The sequence below is a fragment of the Lathyrus oleraceus genome, chromosome 1 (genome assembly GCF_024323335.1).
Source record: "Lathyrus oleraceus cultivar Zhongwan6 chromosome 1, CAAS_Psat_ZW6_1.0, whole genome shotgun sequence".
Taxonomy (NCBI): domain Eukaryota; kingdom Viridiplantae; phylum Streptophyta; class Magnoliopsida; order Fabales; family Fabaceae; genus Lathyrus; species Lathyrus oleraceus.
The window spans coordinates 310,607,356-310,616,710 of record NC_066579.1 but is presented as its reverse complement, the minus strand read 5'-3'; the positions used below and the strand labels follow the sequence as shown (position 1 = coordinate 310,616,710).

At 35.2% G+C, this 9,355-nt stretch overlaps 1 protein-coding gene across 1 annotated transcript; it reads right to left on the bottom strand.

The window, feature by feature from the left end:
• Nucleotides 1-1,360: 1,360 nt before the first annotated feature.
• Nucleotides 1,361-8,489, bottom strand: LOC127132614 (plastid division protein CDP1, chloroplastic). The gene is made up of 12 exons (XM_051061578.1): nt 7,971-8,489; nt 6,498-6,611; nt 6,242-6,379; nt 6,040-6,144; nt 5,825-5,947; nt 4,543-4,911; nt 4,278-4,373; nt 3,735-3,851; nt 3,204-3,269; nt 2,342-3,121; nt 1,864-2,054; nt 1,361-1,743 (listed from the first exon to the last, which is right to left on the bottom strand). Exons 1-12 carry the CDS (start codon nt 8,226-8,228, stop codon nt 1,662-1,664), a joined length of 2,439 nt encoding a protein of 812 aa, XP_050917535.1. The 5' UTR covers nt 8,229-8,489; the 3' UTR covers nt 1,361-1,661.
• Nucleotides 8,490-9,355: the final 866 nt, after the last annotated feature.

The window sequence follows — 9,355 nt, the reverse complement described above, 5'->3', positions numbered from 1 at the left end:
ACCTCAAGCCAAAGCCCAAAACTATAAATACCCAAAATAGCTAACACTACTAAAATAGACCTAAATCAAAATCCTGTGTGAAGCAACATGCTTCGACACTTCGACACACTAACACAACTCAACACACTAGGTGATTCGACACTTCCTTGCTTCTGTCGAGCAACCTGCTTCGACACAAGAAATTACAAATTCAACCGTTGCCACCATCTGCCAAAAAATAGTTTTGTGGAAGTCATATATACCCGGATAGAGAAGTAAGTCACCTTAACCTACTTTGATGTCAATTGTAACTATAGAGTGCAACCTAAGAGATGCGGTGAATTAGGTTTTTTGGATTTTTCTTTTTTTATACGACGATTCTTTCCTTTTTATTTTTTTCCAAATTTAAGTGTATAAACTTTGAATGAAAATTCTGAAAAAATAAAGTGTAAGAAAGTAAAAGTTACAAGAGATTTATCCTAGTTCCCCTTTTCAACTTAAGGGTACATCTCGTCCCTTCACACCTTGAACGATTTTCCATTATGTTAGATATTTGTACAAGCTCCACTCCAAGACTCTCATACAATCTTCTAATACACACAAGAAAGCACACCACTTTCTTTTCACAAAACTTAGAAATCACACTATTTTCTTCTACACCGGCTTGTCACCACACCTAAGATTTGATGCAATGGTTTGGTATAGATTCATAACAATTGCAATGAATATGTATCACAATGGTCCATATTTTTCACATTTTTTCAAGGTACAATTTATTGCTTGAATGGTGCAATCGTGACATTTATTGCTTGAACGGTGCAATCGGTTGTCACGGTTGCAACATTCAAGTGCTTCAACCAAATCAAAGAAGCAATTAATTGGACAAATGAAACAATCGATTGTCACCTTGCTTAGAGGATTCTTGAATCTTGAAAACTTTTCTTTCTTTAAGATCCATTTTGTCTTCTCCAAAAACAATATTTTAAGTTGAGTTTGTCTTCACATTTTTTATGTCAAAAGTTAATAACGACTTTTATATAAGATAAGATAAAATATATTTTTTTTAGATAAAATATATAAGTAATAAAGTATTTTGTCAACGTTCTTTAAGACATTTAAGTCTTAAGATCAATCTCAACTCGAGATCTGTTCCAACTCTGGTGATCCTCGTCGAGTCTAGTGAAGACTGAGAGCTCAGCCTACCCAAACTTTTCTTTAAATATATCATTTGAAATAAAGTAGAACTTTTTTCTACAAGTGCTAGCTTGATGCTAAATTGAGAAAGGACCCCATTGTGGACACATCATTTAAAATAAAGTAGAACTATTTTCTACAAGGTGCTAGCTTGGTCTAAAATATAGACAAAGGACTCCATTGTGGATTCTTAGTGGACTCAGTAGAGTGCCAAATGCTTCAATTACAGTATTTTAAATAAGTACATAAAGAATTCTGTTGACATTGAAGAAGTTTTCCTTTTCACATTCCTACTCACATAATTTTCTGGCGAACATCTACAATTATGTCAATCAATCAGTTCTTTACAAGAAATAATCAGAAAGGAATCATCTGCCTATATGTAGATTGCTTTGAATTTAAGGTTCCCACTTCCTAGAAAATAAATTTAGGAAAGAAACCAAGTTAGTATCAATTTCAGTTATCCAGGGCCTTGTTGTGTATGTATATCATCGTGTTCGAATATCAGCTTCACAAAACTTCCATGACCCATCCTCTTGCATCTTCACAACATACTTAACTTTGTAAGTGCTGCGATTAATCATTTAAAAAGGTTTGTTAATAAAAAACAGTAAAACGCAGAAGTGTTATTAGTGTCTAACAATAGATTACTATCCAGTTGTTAGTTAAGCTAAGAGAAGTAGGTTTTACCTATAGTAGTTTGGGTTCTTTTGCTGAGAACTGTCGATTAGTTCAGCGGCTTCCTCTAAAAGGGCTTCTATTTCGGCTATGTCTGATCCATTTCCATCTGATAGAATGTCAGCTCTAAGGACAGACAATTTTAGCAAAAGAAATCTCCAGTAACAAGATTTTTCTTTTGCAGCATCAGCCAAAGCTTGCCACTGTCAAACATAACACCCATAAGTTTTCTTTTTTTGTTGCATAGTCAACATATGGCATATAAATTCTCTATTTTAAGTATTTCAAAGCCTTGGCTGATTATATATGTTAAGGTACTCATCGCAAGCAATCATCGCAAGCAAACGAGAAATCAGACGATAGAGTATAACTTGCTCATTTAATAGAAAGTAGTCTACAGATTGATGAGTTGAGCGAATGAATAATTGATGATCGAAATGATATTTGACTATATAAAAAAGTGGTTAAAGAAGACCACAGCAGGCATTACCTGAGCAAGCATAGATTCGTCAAGGACTTGAGCTAGACCATTTACTTCATGGCTCGGCCCCAAAGCTTCAGCTTTGATTGTTTGCCATTCCCTAATAAGGGTTTCTGCTTCTTCCACAGGCATTAGCCTCCTATACACATTAATAGGGGAGGATGATGAGGTATGAGCACTGCGTAAATCACTTCGACTTCCAGCATCTGGCAGGTGCAAAAACTGTATCTTAACCGTTGACATGATTCTCTTCAGTTGGTTGGCAATAGAGCTTCGCCTAATATATGTAGGACCAATAGTATAGTCGGCAGATGTATTTGCAGCCCAAGAAGTGCAATTATTGGCTTTTGTGAAAGCCCAGTTAGAACCAGTAACAGTCTTACCCAGGTTCATTCCAAACAACTTCATAGAAGCAAATGCAACACAGCCCAATACAGTAATGTATGTTACTCTTTCAAATACTTGAGCACGGGTGAATTGATTATCCCAAATTCCCTTGTGGTGAGTACCAAGGTTCCTGTTCACTTTAACAGGTGGCTCACTAGGGTTGTGTCCATTTTCACTTTTTCCGGATAGCAGTGAACCCTGCAAATCAGTAGGAGTCAGCTGCTTGACAGCAAATCCCAAATATGGGGAAGAGCTCGCATATGAGCGAGGTTCCTCAAAATCTTTTCGTTCTACAGAACCATATGAGGATAGAGGTCTATGACATATAGCAGGAAATATTTGTGGAGATCCTTTAGAATTCTTGCTCCCAGAAATTTTCTTTTGGGTATTAAAGAAATTGGCCTGCAGAGATGAACATCTGTAATTAAACATTTTGTCAGAATCAAAGCAACAAATCAGTTCTGTTCACTATAGTAGATCTTACCAAAGATGGAGAACAACCTTTAGTATCTGGATACAAATCAAGCACAGAATCCTTCAGCCACAATTCCTGGCAAAGTTCAGCAAATGGTCTGAGATCAGAAATAAAAAACTCAAAATTACATCATAGAACATTAAAATAAAGGATAAAAATAGTTCTTGAACCCTTAAACTTTAGCATTTATCTCATGTAAAAACATAATATACACTAAAGAAATATTTCTATAGGCCCAAATAAAAACAGGAATTTTCTTTCAACATTCAATTTTAAAAAAAAATGAATAATAGAAAATGGCATTTAGGCTAGACTCTAATTAAGCATAAATTATTCTAAAAAACATTAATTTTGAAATCCATGCCCCAGTTTAGTATAGCATGCAGGGTCTCAAGACTAAAATTGGACAAAATGGCATCACTAAGGTCGGTCAAGTAATTCATTCACACAACAAATAAACGCACCTAAAGCATTTGCAATGCATGTTCTGAAGGAAAACAGAAAATAAGAACTGAACAAACATGATGACAAGGGAAATACCAATGATGGGTTTGCAGCTGAAGCATCCATTATTGCCTTCCCCAAGACTGAATTATGTTTTGGATTTGAGTTCAGCTCAAGCTGCTTCAGCTTTTCAACTGCCTCAGCCTCTGTGCCCTAGATTGAAGACAACATTCATGAAGAACTATGTTGTGGATTCATGCAGAAAATTGAAAAGTTGAGAAAAATATGGGTCTTGCTAACTTTGCATTGATAATAACTTTTCAACTTTTAAAACATTTAATGCACGAGTTTTAAGATTGAATTTCTATATTAAGTTCTTTAATATAAATGATGAGTGGCCTAATAGCGGAAACCTAATAGCAGGTGATCCAACAGATTTTGAACTGGGCTCTGATACCATCTTAGAACTGTGGTTGGGCCTAACTCAACTATACAAAATTGACTTGTAAGGTGAAGATTGTCCCCACTTATAAAAACAAATGTCCAGGTCACATATTGTCCAATGTGGGACTCTTAACAATATCTACATACTTCATCATAGCAGCTCCAATAATTAGAGTTAAAATGATAAAACCATACCAGTCCAAGAAGGAATAGGCAAAAAGTTTCTTCAAATTTCAGATCAATGCCCTCTGAAGCTATCAGACATTCACATATGCTTTTTGCTTTGTTAATCTGCATGAAATTAATAAATAAATAAAAACTTGATATAAAGATGAACTTAAGAAAGACACTGTTTAAGTAGGTAAGCCCAAAAAACAGTACTTATAAAATAAGGACTATAGAAGGAATATTAAAATACTTATAAGCTTTGCAGGAGGATATTATTGGAGAAGGGTATTACCAACTCTTTTTGCTTGCTGGAAAACCCAAGTGCCATATGGGCTGTAAAAACTCTATAGAAACAGTTTGAATCAATTACTGCCCTTAGATTCTGTGATTCAATTGTTCTTTTATTCTTTCGCATCACAGCTAAGCTATCCCAAGGAAGAAGATCAACTATCTCACTAGCTAGCAAATTGCCAAATGTTTGGCTTAGAAAAGAAGGCCAGTCCTGTACTTGGCACGAGACTTCAACATCAAGACCCTGTCTAATCATTTCACGCAAAGCTGCAATTGCTCCTCGTCTTCGTTCAACATTTTCAGGGGTATTTGGCATGCTCAGTAGCTCCAAGGTGCAAGCAGGTGCAAGCTCTTCAAGTGATTCTTCGATCTAGAAACCATCAAAAGCAGCCTCAGTGTTGTTCCATGCATAATATACTGATATGGAATGTTATAATACAAAGTGGGGGGAGGTCAAGTCTTAAAGTCTCTTAAATTGAACGTGGTATCCAACAATAACTACACAGCCACAAATTCTCCAATAAAAAATAATAGAGAAAACGGAATGATGAAAAAAATGAAAATAACATGTACATAGAATTGATAGAAATACTAAATAAGTATGCGATATTCGATGAATCAGACTAGGTTAGATATTTAGGAAGTTTGACCTGAATTATCTGTTATGAGAGCTTGTTAAATTGCAGTAGCAATAAATCTAATATTGAAGCCGAAATTCATTTTCACTAAATAAGTATACCAAATTATTCCTAGAGCTCATGTAAATTTCAAATGTTCTTGAATTAGAAACAAAAGCTACGAAGACAACAATTTTACATCTGCTTAATTAATGATTTCTTTTTCTTTTAGTTGAAAGTAGAAATGGAGTTTATAGCCAGTCTTTTCCTAATAAAATACTACCTTCGACCCTAAGTATAGGACTTTGTTTACTAAAGCATGGAGATTAAGTTGATGACTACTATTAAATTTGTAAAAAATTGACATTGTTTTTCCAAGTTTATCCTTTATGAGAATGGGTGAATTTATCTTTCCCATAACAATATTTATTGTTTACTTGTTGGTTACAAAAAAAAGAGAGGAAAAGCAATTAGGGGTATTATGGTAAAGAAATAATTAATACAGTGGCATTCGAAGAGTGTTCCGTAAAAAGGGACAAGAGAACTTATCATAGGGTCCTTATTAATGGATCGAGGTAGTATATACTCAGTAGTGACTTAGGTAATACTCTTATATACTAAAAAAAATTGTTTAAAATAAAGATACACTTAAAAAAACTTCCGTACATGAGATAGGAGTGTCATTTTTGCAAGAGATGGTTTACTTCTTAGAAGACACTGAGCACGAGCAAGAGCTTCGAAACCTTGAGATACTTTTTTCTTCTCAAAGCCAATCTTCGCAACTGTACACTTCAATAAGGCACCTATGATAAGGATAGGGTATATAAACAAGACTAATAAATTCAGATTGCAATTTTTCAACCTCTGTCCACATGTCTTACCTCAGCTAGTGCCATAGAAAGAACTAAATCATCTGCATACGGCTTTGCATCTTGATGCTGAAGACTCCTTCTTCCGATGTCCAGCACAAACTTTGATTCTCCAATCTGAGCAGAAGGTAGGAATGTAGAAGTCAAATATCTCCAGAAAACAGAGAGATTTTAATATACAACCATTGTTAATTAATATACATGCCAAGTGTACCTCTTGTAGAAGGCATAGAGCACCAGGCAACCAAGACCAAGGAATACGAAGAGAAGATTTAGGGGGAATCTTTTCCTTCAGGTTACCAGCATATTCTGGCTCAAAAAGGAGCTTATCCCTAACATCCATCAGAAGATCCTGCCAAGTAATATTAGATGAGAGCAAGAAACAACAACAACTCAATTACTACCTGCATCTTTAAAACCAAATTTAGCAAAAAAACATATTTAATTGGTGGGGACACTAACACCTATACCTGACGAGATGCAACAACGGCCATTGTGTAGCCTTCGTCAATTTCTGCATTTTTTAAACTCATAACTGCCTTAACAATTTCATCTTTCTCAGCCCGATCAGGAACACCAATAAGCTGCAAAATGAACGGAGTGGTCTAGCATAAATCTCAAGGAAAATAAAATGAAATCAGCATGGGCAATGTAATATAAAAAAGGACAAAAAATCATCAGTCTATTTGTCAACTTGAAATGATAAACACTCATCATAGCTGATGAATCATCTTAAATACCAACTCCTTCATAACATGAAAAACAAAAACGCAGAGTGGAAATGTTAAGACTTAGTTAACAGTATAAAATATATGGTTATCCAACCATATTCAATGGGCCAAAGTTGCAGTACAAAATTACCCCTAAATCTATGTTTGTAGTTTAGCTTGTAATTTTCTTTGGTCTCTCTCCTTTACCTCTAATTATTAGACTATCCTCCACGCCATCCTCATCTACTTCTAGTCTACAGGTCCTCTCCAAACAAATGCCCATTTTTCCTCCAATAATATATAACTTCATTTCTAATCCTATCTTGTCTAATATAATCATTCCTCCATCGTCACACTCTCATCACTACAACAATAAGTTTACTTTCTTGTTAGCTTTTTACTCGTCCAACATCCAATTCCATACAACATAGTTGCTCTAATAAAAGTGCATAAAAACTTTCTTTAAGCTTATAGTTATTTTTCCATCACATTCGTTCCTATCTAACACCAAGACTTCAGATCCAAAACCGTATGAGTATCCAAAGTATCCAACACTAACACGGTGTGATTCGATAAAATCTCTTCTACTTTCTTAAATTGTTCATCATTACTACAACAATAAGCTTACTTTCTTGTTACCTCCAGCATTCAATTCCTAGAGTCATTTTTCTATCACATATCGGTTCTTACCTAGCACCGACACTTCAGATCCAAAACCCTTATGAATATCCAACATCTGAAAGAGTCTGACGCTAACACGGTCTGTTAAGATACAATGGCGTCTATTTCCTTACATTATTCATCACTACCACAATAAGTTTACTTTCTTGCTAGCTTTTTACTACTCCAACTAATAAATGTGCATTAAAACATTCTTTAAGCTTAGATTTACTTTTCTATCACATATCAGTTCCTATCCAGACTTCAGATCCAAAACACGCATGAGTATCCAACACACGTTGGTGTCCGGCATTAACACTGTGTTTAGATACAAACAACCACTTCTATATTCTTTAAGTATTACCAATGTCTATGTGTGTCATGTCTAGTGTGTGTATGCGTGCATCATTCAACATTTCTCAAGTTCATCAAACTCACTTGGATCCTATATTATATAGTACCTTGTAAATTTGAGAAATGGTGACGATAATAACAATGATAATGGAAAATGAACAAAACGCACAAACACGCACATACACAATTCAAACAACAAACAAAGCAATTTTTTATCACCTGATAGCAAGAAACTGGAATTTCAACACTGGATTTCACATGTGGATTTTCAACAATCCGGTTATTATTATTATCAACAGACTTCAACTTCCTCCTTTCAAGAATAACATCACTTTTCCCAGCGTGTGACCCGATGCAAAACGAAGAACCACAAAATCCAGAACCAGCATCGCCGTGAGAGCCTAGAAACGGAGCCTTCGTGATGCGAGAAGCGCCGTACAAAGAAGGACCGACCACTGCAGCATTAGCCAGTGCCATGACGAAGTCTCATTCCACTCTATCCAAAACCCTAATTTTTCGGATTCAGTGTTGTTTTAACGTCGTTGAATTGGAATTGCGAAACGCATTGCTTTGAGTGATGAAGTTGTGAAGTGTGATTGTGATTTTTTTTATGGTACGGAAGAAGAAGAAAAAGTGAAGGATTGGGAGAGAGAATAAGTGTGTTAAACGTTAAAGAGAAAAAGAGGGAGATTAATTGTGAACCTGTTTTTTTTTCCCTCATTCGGTGTAGCATTATTATGGATCACTTCTATAAAAGCTTAAATGTAAGTGACACGAGAAACGTACTTTTTCAAAATTAAATGGAGTTTAAATTTTTTTTCGCTTTCAATTAAAGATGGTAAAACGGATCTTATCCGTTGGACATGTCCGTTTTACCTTTACTTTAGTGCGGGGCGGATCAAGGATTTAGGTTCTCATTATCTAATGTGTTCGCTCCATTTTCAGTTAGAATAAGATTTTATTATGCATTTATACTTTGAGTTTTAATTATAACAATGTTGTATTTGTGTGAGAACAATTTTGGTACCCTAATGATTTGTTATTGTATAGCTTTAACAACCATTTTGATTCTGAATATATGACGTGCAACGTCATCAGTTTCTGAACGATGAGTTCTGATTCCGCTTCAGCGTCAGTCATAAGAAGTTCTGAAAGATGTTCAAAGTTGTTGCTGCAATGATCGTTATGCTTCTGTGATGATTCACTCTTGAGAAGCTTCTGAGGAGACAGTATGTTGTTGCTGCAACATTCTCTCAGTTCGTTCTTCTAGACGTGACTCTAATCACTAAGCTTCTGAAGAATGGCAAGTTTCTGAACTTGTGTTACTTAGCTGAAGATTCTGAAGATCTCAAGCCAGATGATTGAGGTTATCAAGGTTCTGACAGTAGATTTTACTCTAAAGATACTGAAGATCTCAAGTCATACTACTGACGATGTCAAGGTTCTGACCAAAGATTCTGAAGTTTCTGAATCCAGCTTTATGTTTCTTCATTTCATGCTTCATCAACTTTCATCAGAAGTCAATGAACTTAAAGATAAGATCAAATGGGCACGTGATCAAATAGTACATAGTACAAATCAAATATTATTTTTACTACCTGATT